The sequence below is a fragment of the Diplodia seriata genome (genome assembly GCF_021436955.1).
Source record: "Diplodia seriata strain FDS-637 chromosome Unknown scaffold_10, whole genome shotgun sequence".
Classification (NCBI taxonomy): domain Eukaryota; kingdom Fungi; phylum Ascomycota; class Dothideomycetes; order Botryosphaeriales; family Botryosphaeriaceae; genus Diplodia; species Diplodia seriata.
The window spans coordinates 1,257,377-1,273,833 of NW_027117317.1; the positions used below are offsets into that span (position 1 = coordinate 1,257,377).

General features: G+C 57.4%; 5 protein-coding genes and 1 non-coding gene across 6 annotated transcripts; 2 read left to right on the forward strand and 4 right to left on the reverse strand.

Moving 5' to 3' along the window:
* Positions 1-821: 821 nt before the first annotated feature.
* SLS55_009587 (uncharacterized protein) lies at positions 822-1,262 on the reverse strand (the record flags this gene model as incomplete). The annotated part of the gene is made up of 1 exon (XM_066780985.1): positions 822-1,262. One exon carries the CDS (start codon positions 1,260-1,262, stop codon positions 822-824), a length of 441 nt encoding a protein of 146 aa, XP_066628931.1.
* Positions 1,263-3,210: 1,948 nt separating this feature from the next.
* On the reverse strand, positions 3,211-8,549 carry srs2_1 (ATP-dependent DNA helicase srs2; the record flags this gene model as incomplete). Its single annotated transcript, XM_066780986.1, has 4 exons — positions 3,211-4,048; positions 4,124-4,302; positions 4,359-4,390; positions 5,459-8,549. The coding sequence occupies 4 exons, from the start codon at positions 8,547-8,549 to the stop codon at positions 3,211-3,213; spliced, it is 4,140 nt and encodes a 1,379-aa protein (XP_066628932.1).
* Positions 8,550-9,009: 460 nt separating this feature from the next.
* On the reverse strand, positions 9,010-10,159 carry SLS55_009589 (uncharacterized protein; the record flags this gene model as incomplete). Its single annotated transcript, XM_066780987.1, has 2 exons — positions 9,010-9,858; positions 9,989-10,159. The coding sequence occupies 2 exons, from the start codon at positions 10,157-10,159 to the stop codon at positions 9,010-9,012; spliced, it is 1,020 nt and encodes a 339-aa protein (XP_066628933.1).
* Positions 10,160-10,797: 638 nt separating this feature from the next.
* srs2_2 (ATP-dependent DNA helicase srs2) lies at positions 10,798-12,172 on the forward strand (the record flags this gene model as incomplete). Its single annotated transcript, XM_066780988.1, has 2 exons — positions 10,798-10,854; positions 10,982-12,172. The coding sequence occupies 2 exons, from the start codon at positions 10,798-10,800 to the stop codon at positions 12,170-12,172; spliced, it is 1,248 nt and encodes a 415-aa protein (XP_066628934.1).
* Positions 12,173-12,625: 453 nt separating this feature from the next.
* SLS55_009591 (uncharacterized protein) lies at positions 12,626-14,935 on the reverse strand (the record flags this gene model as incomplete). The annotated part of the gene is made up of 3 exons (XM_066780989.1): positions 12,626-14,434; positions 14,484-14,662; positions 14,716-14,935. 3 exons carry the CDS (start codon positions 14,933-14,935, stop codon positions 12,626-12,628), a joined length of 2,208 nt encoding a protein of 735 aa, XP_066628935.1.
* An 834-nt stretch (positions 14,936-15,769) lies between these two features.
* On the forward strand, positions 15,770-15,853 carry SLS55_009592. The gene has a single exon. It is a non-coding gene; the product is annotated as a tRNA-Val (tRNA).
* The last annotated feature ends 604 nt before the right edge of the window (positions 15,854-16,457 follow it).

The following is a 16,457-nucleotide window of genomic DNA, read 5'->3' on the forward strand; positions in this document are numbered from 1 at the left end:
CGCTGTACGCATCAGCACCTGACGGGCAGAGCGCAGGCGCAGGCGCAAGAGGTCTCGTGAGCGCCTCCGACAGCTTTGAAATCCTGCGTATATATTGCTTGCTTCCGATTGTTCATGGCAGAAGCACAGCTTGAATATCTTTTGACAGCCAGTCGGCAGATTCTGTTAGACATACTGGTCTCCTGCTCCGTAAACAAACCCACGTACAACACGACTGGTATGGTCCGGTCCGATCCCACCATCGACTCACGAGTTCGGGATTTGCGAAATGCGTGCGGTTCATCATTAGTACTGATTGGTGCGGCCCGGGATCAGTAGATGATGCAGAGGTCCAGAGTAATGGAAGATTCTGCATTGCCAGTTTCTGTTTGCGTGAGGTTCTGCCGACGTGGTCTTCTCGACTCAAGAAAGTACGAGGTATTCTTTCTTATTCCAAAGACTCATCAATGGCAGGGGACGAAACACTGTTGAAGAAAGACATGTCACCGCATCACAAAGAGGCCAGTTTATAACTGATTGCGAAAACTTTCGATTAGGAATTACGCATTAAAGACTGCCGTGAAACCCCCTCTTTTTCCCCATCCATCACACACACCCATGATCCCTTCGTCATCAAGAACAAACAGCAAGAAGAAAGCCGCTCTCGCAATACTCGAAGACCGCGTACGTCCACCCCTTTCCAATCAATTCCTCCAATCCCCAAAACAAGAGAGAGTCGGAGAGAAAAGAAAACACCAATCAAAGAAGTGCAAACGTCCAATCCCTCGCGTCACGAGCGCGTGTCGATTACTCCATCATCGCTCACGATGGAAGAAGATAATCTAAGGCAGAGCCTGAGGGGCGTAGCTCTGGTCGGGCTTGACGACCTGGCCGTTGACGAGCTGCTTGTCGGTGTAGGCGGGGTAGATGATCTGCTTGGCGTCCGTGACGGCGAGCGTGGAGAAGCCGGCGTCGGCGCCGAACTGGCCGCTCCAGCCCGACGAGATGGTGTAGGCGCCGCACGCGACGCTGTTGTAGCTCGCCTTGGACGCCGGCGCGCCCGTCACGTCGTACGAGCACTTCTGGACCGCCGACCCGTCGTTGCGGTTCACGCCGAACGAGACGTGGCACGACGTGTCGCCGCCGTTGCAGCTGCGCGTGAAGTCGGTGACGGTCCACTTGGACGCGACGGCCGTCATGAGCTTGGCCTCGAGGTCGGCGGGCGCGGCGAAGGCCGTGGTGGAGGCGGCGAGGAGGCCGAGGAGGGCGGTGGTGAACTGCATGTTGATGGTGGTGGTTGGTTGGGTTGGAAGTGGTTGGGTGAAGCTGATGATGCTTTGGATGAGATGATGAGTTGTGATGGTGATGGAGAAGAGGAATTGGAGCGGCGGCAGCGGTGCTTATATATTCAATGGCGGGCTACAGACGGAGAGCAGCTCTGCGCTGGCAGGTCGTATACACCGGGAGAGAGGTGCAGGCACGACGACGTCACGGAATTGGAAGTGGCAACGAGCACTGGGGCAGACCGGTCGTCCAGGAAGCTCGGGTGCGGCGGCGACTGCTAAATTTGGCAACTCAGCGTGCGGAGAAAGGGGAGCAAGGTGCAGAATACGGAGCAGTCGGTACGGAAATCACATGAGGCCCCAGTGTTGAGAGCGTAGAGAAGGCTAGGTCGCTCGTACAGGATCGGGCGAGACGGGCTGCACGGATGTCATCGCTGTGAGGTGGTGGTGCAGGAGCCAGGGCGAGGCTCGTATTGCCGGCCGCGCTACTTCGGCGCGCCGTTTTGCTTAGAACAGCGCAGTGGTGGAGAGCTCGTGTTCACGGCCACAGCTCGGTGTCACCTTACCGTCGCATCCACCAGGGCTAAAAAAAAGTTAGTAAACAGAACGTCAAAAGGAGGCGGCGCTGGGCCGACACGCGGGACGGCTAGGGCGGACATGGCGCTACGCCCGTACAGGCAGTCCTGCTGCCCTTAAGTCGACCTATAATGCCACACCCCGTCCGCCTGACTGGCCCATCTCCCATTCCCCGCATTGCCGGCCACGCTTCATCCATGTGGAAAAGCACCCGACCGCTGCCGTGCAAGAGCACACCACCTCGCGTCGAGAGAGTCCCCCATTATCCGGCTTGCGATCCTGGGAGTAACGAGCTGCAGGGCGCCTTGTGCCCGCCAGAGCAGATAACGTGGCGTCACGCTAGCGCGGTGCGACTTAGCCGGCCTCTCCTCTATATTGATGTCGCCGCTGCACCGTAGTCTTGCGCTCAGCCTCGATGACTGTGCTGTGCTGAGGCACCCGTCGCACCGCTTTCGGCTGACGTTTGCTGCTGCGCTGCGACTCTGGGGTAGGACCTGTCGATCATTTCGCTCGTCGCGGCTGATGTGCGCGCGGTTGTGAGAAACAAGGCGATCAACTGTAGGATCGGCGCGTGCCGTAGATCGTTACCTGCACTCGTTCCTGTGCCTGCAGCCAGAGATCCTGCAGGTCAGCTGCGCATGATCGCGGGATCGGTCTTCGTTGTGGTATATGGCAGACAAATTGTTTTTGATAGCCAATCGAGACGTCAGTGTAAAACATGCCGGTGGAGATGAAGACTTTCCCATCGCTGGGGCTGGCAATGACGTAGAACGTGCAAGGGCACCAAAGGAGACGAGGTCCGGGCGCATCGAGTTTCCTAGACGAGAGACCTGGATGAGAGGAGAGAGTTGTCGGACTCAGCCGGAGATATGGGCTGTGAGAAGCTGGTGTTGCGACGGCTCAGTCAAGGCAGCAGAAACACCCATTCGGCTAAATTGCGGGCGGTCGCGCAGCCATCACCTAGACTCCCATCACAACCTCCCTCCATCGACCTTCGCCCAGGCTACCACACAGCCTGCTTACCTAGTACGTAATACGGGTGTTAGTAGATCATTTAGCCTTAGCTCAAATACATTGGTTCTTGTCTAACCTAATCCCGTATACTTGGTCCTATGAATAGGCACAATTGCTTCCGGGTCTCCGTGACTCGTTCGGTTCGTAGATCGTTACATGCACTTGTTCCTGTGGCTGCAGCCAGAGATCCTGCACGTCAGCTGCCTCTGATCGAAGGATTTGGTGCTCACATCGAATTCATTTAAATTCCATATTTTAGTTTTCACTTTCAGTTTCTGCACATGAGGTTGGCCTTTTTGGTTCCGCTTACATCCAAATCCTCCGCAACCAGGCGCCCGGCTTATTTGCAATTCCCCTTTTAGAACCTCTTGATGATGTCCTCAACCACCTGGTCGGTCTTGGCCTTGCCGCCCATGTCGGGGCTCAACAGCTTGCCCTCCTCGAGGTTCGCATCGACCGCCTTGTAGATCTTGGCGGCAGCCTCCTCCGCGCCGAGGAACTCGAGCATGAGCGCGGTGCTGCGGATGGTGGCGATGGGGTTGGCGATGTTCTGGCCCTCAATGTCGGGCGCGGAGCCGTGGCACGGCTCACCGATGACGAAGCCCTTGCCGACGTTGGCAGAGGGGACGAGACCCAGGCTGCCGACCAGCGCCGCCGCGCCGTCCGAGAGGATGTCACCGTACAGGTTGGGGGCGACGATCACGTCGTAGTCCTGCGGCTGGCGGAAGAGCTTGTACACCATGCTGTCCACGATCTGCTCCTCGACGTTGACCGCGCCCGCGTACTTGGCCTGGGCCAGGGCGCGGCGGGCCGTCTCGCGGAAGAGGCCGTCCGTCTGCGACAGCACGTTGGACTTGTGGGTGATGGTGACGAGCGGCTTGCTGTGGATGCTGGCGATGCCCGAGTCGCGCACGCGCTGGCGGCGCAGGGCGATGTCGCCGGCCATCTCCGAGATGTTGAACGACGCCTTCTCCGAGATGCGCTTGATGGCCTCGGCGACCTTGCCGTCGGCCGAGTCGTACGTCTTCTCCTCCTTGACATACAGGTCCTCCGTGTTCTCGCGCACGATCACGAGGTCGACGGGCGACTGTGCGTTGGCGACCGACTTGACCGGGCGCACGTTGGCGTACAGGGCCAGCCTCTTGCGCAGGGCGACAATGGGCGACGAGTAGCCCGCGGTCTTGACGGTCGGCGAGCTGCGTGTCATCGTGTCAGCTATGTACGCTCCTCGGGGCTTGCACGCGCAGTTTGCTGCCGGGGTGTTTGCTTACCTGACGGCACCGAACAGCGCACCCTCGCACTCCTTCTGCAGCGTCTCGACCGTCTTGTCGGGCAGGGCGGCGCCCGTGTCCTTGAAGGTCTGGAAGCCGGCATTCAGGTCGACGAAGGAGAACCTGAGGCCCAGCGACGCGGGCAGGGCCTCAAGCACGCGGCGGCCGGCGGGGATGACCTGGGTGGGTTTGGTCAGAGCTCGTTCGCGGCGGGATGGGATCGCTGGGAGCTCACCTCACGGCCAATGCCGTCGCCGGGAATCAGACCTGGTTGCACGTCAGCCGGGAGAGGCAATTGCTGATGCTGCCGGGCTGCCTACCAATTCTCAGAGCTCTGGTAGCTGCCATTGTGTGCGGGCGGGGTGCGGAACGCTTCGGTGGTGTCGCGCGGTCGAATAATATTTTCTGGGGAAGCTCGGGCGCCCGACTCGCTCCTCCCGACATCGGAGTCGGCCCGTGCCTGGCCTGATATAACACGACCAACAGCACACTGATGACTCCTCTGCCTTTCGTAGGAGCATCCTCACATGAGGTATGAGTCTATTCAATAGCGACACAATCGACTCTTTTGTCTTCTTTCTCGGCTCATATCACGGATCTGCGATTTTTGGAGACCATCCACTCATCGCTAATACGTCTTGTTTTTAACACTGTGATACTGAATTGATTGAGCACAGCATCATACCTTCACGGTGAAAGACAGCGAGCCATCTCATGATAACACGTACGCAACAGGAGAGCATGATGTTGGTGATGTGCACGAGCTTTTGTATGTCAAAGGAGGCATCGAATGTCGCAGGTGCTGTCAATTATCATGTGGAGCATCGTAAGAATCGATACATTTGGCAGGTCCGTCTTGTGACGTCAAGCAACCGACTCCAATGGCAACACCCTCCATGCCTTCACACACGCGAGAGCACGAAAGTGAGGCAAAAACACCACAATTCTGGTTTCGAGCATCCTCCATGCCGCCCCTGCAACACCAAAGCAACCCCTACCAATAAGCATATATCTACCAACGCCAAACACCCCATCACATCCCAGAGGACAAAAATACAAGAACAACGACCCTACCACCATCCATCCCTCAAGTCCTCCTCCTCGCCGGCGCCGAGAAAGGCTTATGCACGCCCCCAGCACCCCACCCCTGCACACTCCTCCTCATCCCTAACGTCTTCTTCCTCACCGGTCCGTCCGCCAACCTCGCCATCGACGTACTATGCATCGTGGTAGCTGGCACGACATCACCCGCCGCAGCGCCATCCCCACCGTCAGCATGCCCATCATTCTTCCGTAATACCACATCAGACCCCCCTCCTTCCCCTTCGTCATCACCATCATCCGGCACAGGCGGCGAGCTCGACATGAAAGAATACGGCTTCCGCCTCGCCTTCCCTTCGTACGGCTCCATCTCAACATCCCGGTCGCCGTCGTCGACCTCGTATTGCTTGCGCGCGGGCCGTCCGGGCACGGGCGCCGTGCGCAGTCTGTGGCCCATTCCGCCTGCCACAACGCTCGGAGCAGGTCCAGGATTAGAATTGCCGCGCTGCAGGGCTGCAGTTGCCAACGGGACACGGTGGCGGTCTCTCGCGTTCTGGATCTCTTCGAGGGGCGGCGGTGGGGAAACGACGGATTGCTGTAGGGCGGCGGACGGTAGTGGCGCCGTAAGGCTGCGCTTCAGGGACGAGGTGGGCTGCGCTTTCCGCGGGGGAGGCTGACGGCTCGCGGCGGGAGTGGCTGCAGGTACAACGGCGGCTGCAGCGCTCTTGAGCTTCTTTTCGCGAACGAAGCTTATTGCGCCGCGCACCTGCTCGTCCGGAGAGGCTTCGGGCTTCCGGCCCACCGTCGGTCTGCCGAAGAAGCTCGTGATGCTTCCCTGGCCGGGCGGCAGCTTCGCCGCTTTACCGCCCTTGTTGATGGTGGTGGTCCCGGCGTGCTGCTGCTGCTCTCGCGCTCGTGCCGCATTGTCCCTGGCCTGGGCGGTAGCGTGTTCGCGAGCGAGCAATTTCTCCGCGCGCTGCAGCGCTTTGGCTTCTTCTGCTTCTTCGGCGGATCCTTCCATCTCGCGCATCCGTGCGCCGGCGCTCATAAATCCGGCGGCGGCGGACGCGGGGACCGTGGTGTTCGATATTGAAAATGATGTGGCTTGGTCCATTGTTACAGAAATATTGTTTCCGGCGAGGGATACGGGAATGAAATCGTTCGGGCGTCGGCGCTTGGAGCTGGGCTCGTCGGTGGTTCGGTTGAAGAAGTCCCAGGACTTGGTCTCGGGGTCCACATCTTCGCCATCCAGCGGCCAGTAGTCGTCTTCGGCGCGTTCGACGAGGTCACGGCCTTTCCTGCACTCTGGCTCAGGGGGGCATTCTCGACGCAGAATGCGAGCGAGGTCCTGCGTGAGGCTGTATCGGAACTTTGGGCCTTGCTTGATGAAGAAGTTGTCCATGCTGGGGTCGGAAAGAAATGGCGAGAGTTTGGTGCTCTCCTTCTGAGAGTTCTTGACGGGGCTGCTTAGGTATAGGAGTGATTGCGCTCTGGTCATACCCACGTAAAGCAGCCGCCTCTCCTCATCGTGGTCTTCGGCTCTCGAATGCGGTATTGAACCCTCGTACGCAGCCGGAATGAAAACGACGGGCCACTCGAGACCCTTGGCGGCATGAATGGTGGATATGGTGACTTGCTCGGTGGTCGCACCCTCCTCCTGTTGGACCTCAGTGGACAATGCAACGTTAGCCAGGAATCTAGCAAGCTCATCTTCGGCGCTTGACAGCTCGCGTTGTTCAACGCCTTCAACTATCGGCAAAGTCTCCCCGTTTAGCCTCATATCTTCGTCTTCTTCTTCTTCCGCTGCCGAAGAATCCGTAGCTTGAGCGATCAGCTCTTGAACGTTGGCCCATCTTCCATCAAAATCTTCTGGATGAGACTTTTGAAGGTATTCCTGGAAGGACAGCCTCTTCATGACGTGGGAGATGAGTTCTAAGAGAGAGCATCTGGCCGTGCCCGAAGCTGCCATTTTCTTCTGTGAGGTCAGGATGATGTTCACGAATTCTGCAACTCCCTTCTCCGCTTGAGTCGTGAGTTTCGTCTTCGGTCTTCTGTTGCCCTGGGCTGCTCCAAGGACGACACTCCAAAGGGAGACTTTTCTCTCTTCTGCTTCCTCCAGTAGCCCTCGGATAGTTACGTCGCCAATTCTACGTGAAGGGGTGTTGATGATGCGAGCAAGGGCATCGTTGTGATCAGGTCGGTTGATGACGCGAAGATAGTCCAAGAGAAGCTTGACCTCGATGCGGTCGAAGAAACGTAAGCCTCCTACCATGCGATACGGAATACCTGCCTTGCCGAGCGCGGTTTCGATGTGGCGAGACAGGGCAGCGGAACGGAGCAGTATTGCGTAGTCGGAATGATTGAGAAGTTTTCCAGTCAATTCCTGAGAACGTTGGATCTCGGTAACGATCCAGGACGCTTCGACGGCTGCAGAAGGCAAGCGGCGCAGTACAGGAACCTCACCAATACAATGTGTCGCAAAAAGCGCCTTTGCCGGTCGGCTCTCATCTTGCTCGATGACTTGCTGGGCAGATTGCAGGATGGCGCCACCGGAACGATAATTTTCCTGCAGGATAGAAACGACGGTTTCCGGGTAGTCCTTCTGCATTGTTTTGAGGTTCTTGATCTCGGCGGATCGAAAGCCGTAGATGCTCTGGTCGGGGTCGCCGACCACGGTGATACTCTTCTGATACTGGGCCATAAGGCGCATGAGCTCGTACTGCACATGGTTCGTGTCCTGGAACTCGTCAATAAGCACGGCCTGGATGTTTGACACGCATTCCGGGCGATGTCGCAAAAGGTCGGCGCAACGCAGCAGCAGGTCATCGTAGTCCAAGAGATTAGAGCTTTTCAACGTGTCCTCGTATTCCGAGTATATGGCTGCAAATTCTTGCTGTTCTGCAGATTTCTGGGTCGCGGCGTACGCATCGCAACTGGTACTCCGGGCCTTGAGCCCGGATATGCGTGACCGGGCGACAGAAGGTTCGGTACCGTAGCCACGGCGCTTGACGATGCGCTTGATAATTGCAGTGGTGTCAGAGGTGTCGGCGATGCCAAAGTTCTTGTCGATGCCGATGTGGTGGCCGTAGAAGCAGAGGAAGCGGCGAGCAACCGAGTGGAAGGTGCCGAGAATGAGCTTCGCCTCGACACCATCGCCCACGAGAGCACGGATGCGCTCTTTCATCTCGCGGGCGGCCTTGATGGTGAAGGTGCATACGATGATGTTCCATGGCTTGATGCCGCAGCAGGAGGTAAGGTAGGCGACACGTGCTGTGAGGGTTTTCGTCTTGCCAGACCCAGGTGGCGCCAATACCTGGAGAACCGACGCCGGGCTCGAGACGGCACTCTTTTGTGCGTCATTGAGGCCGCCGAGCAAGGCATCCATGGAGGTTGGCGACAGCGAGTGGGGTGTCGTGGAGTCGACGCCGGAAAACAACGGGACGCGACTCGGGTCGGCGCGTGAGCACGTGACGGATCTTCTTGCTTTCTGAACAACCCAGCTCAAAACAGATATTGAAATTGCGAGGCTGGTGAAGGTGCATTTGATTCGCAATTCGAAGGTAAAGGAAAAGAATTTGATTACTCGAATACATACAGGTACCGTGGTACCCTGCCTGCTGGGCAGCAACTCGTCGGAAGAAACGCCTGCCGATCCGCCGACTACCCTCACATTAACACCACCCGGAAAAGAGCCCAAACCACAAAACACAAACTTTTCGAGGCCTCAAGGCCAGTAGCGCCCGAGGCCCAAAGCCTGAAGCAAAGAAGAGTTGGAAGCAGAAAAAAGAGATTGTCCCCCGTACTTCCCCAATCTGACCTCACCCACCATCACCCCACACCCCCATCTACTCGCGGCTGAGCTTTCCCACACGCCTGATCTTCCTCGTAGGAACCACAACAGGCTCCTCATCGCTCTCAATCTCCTCGGCAGTCTCCGCCTTCCTCTTCCTTCCAACAGGAGAAGGCACCTTCTCCTCTCTCTCCTTCTCTTTCTCCTTCTCGTTCTCCGCCCTCTTCCTCTTTTGCTCCTTCTCGACCTCCCTCTTCTTCTCGGCCTCCACCCTCTTCCTCTCCCTCCTCCTCTCCATCGGTCTCTCCACCGTGTCCTTCAGCCGCCTCACCGTGCCCCTCGAGCGCGCCTTCTTCGCCGCCGCCTTCTCCACCTCGGCCGCCTCGACGCGCTGACGGACGTCCTTGGGCCAAAATCCGCGGTTGGTGTCGATGAGGTCAGCCGGGATGATTTCCGGGTCCGCTGGCGCACCGGGATAGGCCGACCCGGCGCGCCAGGGGTGGACCTCCTCCTCGTCATCCTCATCCTCGACGCGACCGCGAGCGAGGCCGCGACGGCGCATCTCGAAGCCCGCAAACGCCTTCGTCCTCGGCTTCCTCTGCTGCGGCTTGGCGGAAGCAGCCGGCGCAGACTTGTCGCTCACGATGGCGTTGATGTCGGACGTGCTGACGACCTCGACCGCGTTCTTGGCCCGCACGCGCGAGCCGGCGATGGACCAACTGTTCGCGCGCTCGGCGCGTTCCGCGTCGGTCCACGGCTTGTCCGGGGTGAGCAGGTCGTCCATGTCCTCGGCGGGGACGCTGTTCGGGGCGAGGTCGGCCATGTTGGTGCGGGCGGTGCCGAAGAGCTCGAGGTCCATGGAGATGGCTTCGCGGCGGGCGGCGCGGATGGTGCGGTCGGGGTCCTAAGAGTGGGTGTGTTAGTGGGGAGCGAGCAAGAGGTGGTTGTCTTTGGGAGGGAAGAGAGCGAAGGGGAAAAGGTGGGGCGGAGGGAACTGTATCAGCTGGAAGGGGGGTGAAACGGTTGTTGCTTACAGCGATGATGTTCTTGGCGACGGCGGACTGACGCTGCATGGCCATGTCGATATCGCGGTTGTTGCGGCGGTTGTTCTCGCGGTGGCGCTTGAGGAAGTTGTCCATGAGCACCAACTTCTTCCCCTCCTTGATGACCCCCTTGGACTTTTCCATGATGGCCTTCGGCGGCATGGTTGATGGTTGGCGGTTGGTGGTGTCGGGGTGTTTGGTAGAGGATAAGAGTGATGGGGGATTGGATGAAGATTGGTGGTTGCTGGGTTGTGCGAACGGCGGATGATGCTGCGCGTACGCGAATGAAAATGATGGTGTCGGGTTATCGAAGAACTCTGGAAGGGGAGTCGAAGACTTGGCCGAAGTGGACAAGTGGATGAACTTGTCTGGTAGAGAAGGGAAGTGTCTGGGGTCGCTGGGTGCGAGAACATTTGTAGGCGGCCTGCGACAGTGACACAATAGCACGGCAAGCTAAGCGAGTGAAAAGCAGCCGGGTTGGTGGTATTATACTGCGAATGGCAGTGTGGAAAGCGGCTCTGATTGGCCGGCATGGTCTGTCCGAGCTGGACTGGGAGTCACAGTCACTGCTCTTGAGCCAGCCACACAGCGTCTCCGGCACTCGGACCTTATGGCGCCGGCCAAGCTGCGCTGCCAGTGGGAAGCGTAGGACTGACTACTTTGCTTATACCACCTCAACCCTGACCGGTGCCACGCTCGAACTGCACGCCAATATCGCAGCTCCGAAGTCCATGGACGAATCTCTACGTCCCAACGCATCTTTAAGCAAGCATAGCAAGGTCAATCGCCAGAACAGCGCAATGGAAGCCCAAGTCTTCAGCAAGAAGCGGAAGCGCCAGCCCGTCAACGGAGTCCGAGTAAGTAACACCCGCTCGTCCATCCCGCACGCCCATTACTTCCGCGAATAGCATACCCGCCCGAGTTGTTCTGCGACAATTACACTTATGATGGATACAAAAAGCTTTGCTAAGTCCTCTCCGCCAGAGCGCATACGGTCAACGAATTCAAGACGCGCCAGTCCCGCCGACGATGCCCGCCTCTCGCCCGCCGTCCAGGCCCGGCTTCAGCCGCAGCAGCGGCTTCAACTTCGCCGTTGGCATCCGCACACGCGCGGCCTCTCGTGCAGAGGCCGCTGCTCTCGAAGCCGCTACCATCGAGTCCGCCGCCATCGCATCCGCTGCCGCCGCCAGACCCGCCGCCAGACCCGCCGCTACAACCTCCTCCGCAGCATCCAGCGCCTTCGCACCGCCCCAGCAAAAGAGGTACCGCACCCGCGCCGCCTCCGCAGCCGGCGCCTTCGAAACCGACGAAGACGCCACCACCGTTGTCGTCGATCACAAACCGGCTACTACCACCGCCGCCCCCGCACCCCCACCGTCCCCAAAGCCCCGAACCACCACCCTCTCCAAGATCCTCACCCAAGCCCCCTTGACCACTACCGCCGCACCCGCACCCGCACCCGCGCCCGTACCCACACCGCCACCAAAGCCACCCCAAACCACCCTCTCCGCCCACAAGATCCTCACGCAAGCCCTCCTACGCCTCTGCGCCAGCGCCCCCGCCATAATGGAGCGCCTGAACAACCGCGCTCCGTACACCACCGACCCGCGCCCCCGGCTCCGCATCCGCCCGCTCTTCGACGACATCCGCAGCGGTCGCTACGGCGAGGTCGACGTCAGCGACGTCAACTTCTCTCCGCTGGGACGGGTAGAGAAGGCAGAGAAGGAGAAGGCGGAGGAGAAGGAGGAAAAGAAGAAACGGCGCGATGCCATCCTCCGCAGGATCCTCGATCGCGTCGTCCGCGACACGAGTGATGGTACTGATTCGCTTGCGAACGCTGGATACTTCTTGCTGGTCTTGGTCGAGGTGCAGCGGTGTTGTGTGCTGTGGGAGGAGGCTGCGGCGCGCGAGGCCGGTGGTAGTGCCGATGCTGGTGGTGCTGATGCTGGTAGTACTGATGATTACAATGCTCGACTGATGGAGGGCGTGTCGCTGCCATGGCTGGTCGAGGCCGTGTTCAAGATGATCGTTATCTTGGTCAGTTGGCACAGGCCGTTGGTGCCGAGGGGGAAGGATGAGGATGAAGGGTGTGTCTTGTCCACGGAGCAGCTGGTGGCGCTCGTCGAGGGGGAGGTCGAGGAGGCCGTCAAGCTTGTGGAGGGATGGACTGACTGAATCTTGATTCTGGGATTGGGTTGCGGGGTTTGGCTGCGCTGACGAGGCACTCGATTGAGTTTGTTTTGGTATTGTTTATTATTTATGGAGGCGTACATTGTTTGGAGGATAATGGGGCTTTGTGTGGCCTTGTTATCACTTGTTCATTGGATGTGTGTTAGCATGCACGGATAGTCTATTCATGAATGAAAACTTGTAAAACCACATGGAAAGGCACAAGCTTTGGTGAGTTGCAGCGGTGCGGTTACAGTGTATCACAACATATTTTTTTCTTTTCTTTTCCCATTGACAGACAATCAGATGCGGCAAACTTGCCATTACGTTAAGTCTAGTACGAAACTGCCTTTTATGGAGAGCCTGACACGCGGGAAGAGATCTCCAGCCAGGTGTGGCTTTCCACAAACACGACTAGAGCAATCGCCCTTACCAATCCAATCCTTCCAAAACGACCGCTTAGTCATACTGCCTATCGTTGCGCAATGCCGTCCCTGCGTCCAGATCCGTAGTCAAAGAGATGTGCCCAACAACCTCGCGCCTGTGGACATCGCCAATCCTGACCTTGACATCACGCATGTCGCTGGCCCTCTCGATGCCGCTCATGTACGACCCTTCGACGTAATCAAGCAAGTGAACGTTATCGCGTGTGTACGTCGACGCGAAGCCGAAGACGTTCGGGGCGATAATGATGCAATCGAGCACTACTGACACGCCAGCGGCAACGACCATGATGACCGAAGTGATCATCGCCACGAAGACAAACGGCCAATTGCACCGATACAAGCGCGGGCCGGGTTCGTGGACGGACGTGGTCGTGTCGTTGAAAGGGCTGCTCCGGTCGCCTTTCTTGAACAAGAGTCTGTTCGTGTGGTCGAAGATTGGGTCGTTCAGTAGGTCGGCCTCCAAGTAGGGCGGCATGTAGAAGGACTGCCACCACGTGTTGATGAGGGTCTCCATGCGGGCGGAGAAGTCCTCGATCGGGACTGAGGAGTAGTCGGGCCAGGGGTTGTACTGGCTGGAAACGTAGCCGTCGTTGTTGCCGTTGAGCCAGAGCTCCACGTTGGTGGCGCCGATGCCGTTGATGTAGCGGGCATACGCCGGAGTGACATTGCGGTTTTCGATGTACGGAAAGCTTTCTTGCTGGATGACGGACGCCATGGAAAGCGTTTGCAGGACCATGCGCAAGCCTTGTACAGGCGTTCCGGCGGAGGAAAGGTTGAGTTCGGGATCGGGTTTAGCACCACCATCTACCTTGTTGTCATCCCAGAGAGCCGGAATCCAGACATCTTTATATATATCGACCGTTTTATCACAGCCTTCAGTGTTACAGGCGTGATCCTGATCTTCAACATTGATGGAGGAAAGGTACTGTACCGAGGCATCCGATCTTGAGCTTTGTACCTCATTTAAGAGGAGCATCGAGTTCACCTCGCAATCTGTTTGGGAGCATGTCACGTTGGAGACAACATTCTGAGCGCCGATGGAGCAGTATGCCAGATTGATAGGAACCTTGGGGAGCGGGGCGAGCTTTCGCTGGGCCTCGGTCACACGATATTCGAAGGCATTCGCCTGCGGGTCTCCTTTCATCGACAAAAGCCGAATCGGCCAGGAAGAGTGGGATGCCGTAATGTTGTCCGGAACTGCTAGGTCCATGACGAATGGCTGGGTGGTCCAATCATACTTGTCGCCGAACTCGTTTTGATCCAGCATAGCCGAGTCGCTATGCGAGCAATTAACGGTCCAGTGACGGGACGGGAGCCGAAAGGTTGTGGTCGTGTTTACACCATGGCTCAGGCCGGCGATGGGGATGCCCATCAGCGAAGAGTAGGAAGTAGGTTGTCCGGCATCTATCTGTCTCCATTCGGTAGGATCCCAGCTTCCGCTGCCGGGCGCCAATGAATGGACGGAGGGTATCTTCACGTAAGCCTTGTAGTCCCGTGGAGAATTGACGTATGAATGCATCAAAAGTGAAATCTGGAAAAAGACCGCACTGGAAAGCAGCTGCCTTGTGAGGGGCATCGATACAGCTGCCGCCGCCTTCACGGTGTCCTGGGCGGCCTGGATAAGTTGTAGATACTTGACCGTTCCTGCGTTGGTCACATAGGTATCCGAGAGGTCGACGAGGTGCAGGAATGCCTGGCTGGCGAAAGGAGGGAAAAGCCAGACAATGATGATTGACAGGCCAAGAATGCCGAAGGGGCGCATGGACAGCTGTGTTTGAATGGCAGTGTAGATGGATTGACATCGAACGAAGCGTTCCAAGGTCTAGAGAAGGTCAGCGGGTAACATGATGTTTGATCTGCAACACACTTACTCCGATGGTAATTCCGGTCTGGGCCCGGTAGAGTGCAAACTTGCGGCAAAGACGTCCCATGATGGTGGCGAAGAGGATGGGAGTCACGGTGACCCAGATCGAGAGGGTTATAAGCTTCTGGCTGCCTTTGTCGAATCCTTCAGGCTTGCCATGGGAGCTTGCAATTTTAAAGACGAGGACTTGTTGTAATCAGTTCACGCGAATCTCGAGGTAGATGGCGAGTTAAACTTACGTGCACTGTGGGCGGCGCCAATAAGCGTGAAAATGCCGAAGATGACAGACATAATGCGCGCGGTGGTCCAGCGGCCAATGTAGCCATCTTTGCGCGGCAAAGGTCGGTCCTCGTTGATGCTTGACTCGCGCGACCGAAGTGACTGGATGCGCTTCAGGTTGTTGGTGGGCGGCACGAAGTGGTCTTTGGCAAAGGTGTTAGTAGGCGGGTCTGACGGCATGGTCCCGGAAGCTGCCAGCTGTGGCAAGCTGCAGGTGACGGTGAAGGGTAGATATGTCTTCAGTTCGCGGTCGATGGTCCGCGGGTGGAGAGTAGAGGAAGAGGGGAGGTGGGCAGGAGAAGAGGTGGAAAGAAGTAGTGCAGGTTCCTCGGTGACCGCAAGCTCCGTGGGCCCGGCCCGTTAGTCATCACTGGTAGAGTGTTAAGGTGGCCAACAGAGTGTAAGTTGCCTGTCTGTGCAGGTTGGGTAAGTGAGTGAGTGGGTGGGTGAGCGAAGAGACCCGTAACCCATGTCCAACGATGTGTAAGACCTTCCAATCACTCAAATTTCCGAGCAACTTTGATATAATCCAAGCAGCATGTCTGCCCATCGTGTTCTCTTTCGGCATCTGTCATATGCTAAGCGGCTAAGCAGAGGTTTGTAGATGGAATCGGATCAGGCTCCAGAACTGGCAGAGAGCGCCACAACGAGGTATTTTCTTCATTCGAAGGGCGAAAAAAATCCAAGAACTCATGCTCAACTTCATCGTCTTGTAATCATTGTTCAGTTTCATCTGCAATCGACATTTTTGCAACGTGCCGAACGAGAGCTCAACTTGTCCACTGCTTCATGTGTGAGTAGTAATCGATGTGGTTAAGCGAAACCTTCTTTTGTAACGTGGAATGAGATGGGAATTCATAAGGGTTTGGAGATTTTCCAGACGATTAGGACGGGAAGATATAGGTGACGTCGTAGGGGCCGGAGAAGAGAATTGCCGAGATGCGGCAGTAGAGCCACTGCACGTGACGTTATTTTACGACATATACCAATTTTGCCACATTTGGTCTCTACATTGCGGCCATGGCCTAGTGGTTATGGCGTCAGTCTTACAGCTTCTGTGAACACTGAAGGTCGGTGGTTCGATCCCGCCTGGCCGTAGTATCTCGATTATTCCTTCATTTTTTTTTCTTTTTTGGTCCCCTTCCCCCAAACCTATCAGCATTCGGTTCGAGACAAAGAGGAATGCTGGCACTGAGAGTGTAACAGACCTTTCCCCACAGCCCTTCTTTTGACCCTGACAGTACACCGCACTTATCTCTGCGCCTTTCCGCCGCAACCTTTTCCGCACGGGCTCAGCAAACAACCGTAAGCGAGGACGCCTGGTCGACGTGCGAACCAACCAGCTCTCCGCGCCAACGCCGCGCCCAGCCTCAAACGACCAAATCACTATCGCTGCCGCGCCCTCGTGTCTTTAGCAGATATGCAGCACCCCTCAGTGGCGGCCGTAGCCATTGCCGCGCCGGCCGAACATGTCCACTACGAGCAAATGCCTCCGGCGAAGAGATAAAGCCAATCATCCCGCCCACGGGTCGCGGGGGCCTCCGACTAAGCTGCAGGTACGAGTTAGATGAAGTCATGGAAATGGACAGGCGGCTGGAGGCGAGACTTGAAAAATATATATGAGTGCATGTAACCCCTTGCGGAAAGGCGAATGAGACATACTTCCTTCAACAATGCCATCATTCTTCTCTGCATCCACGGC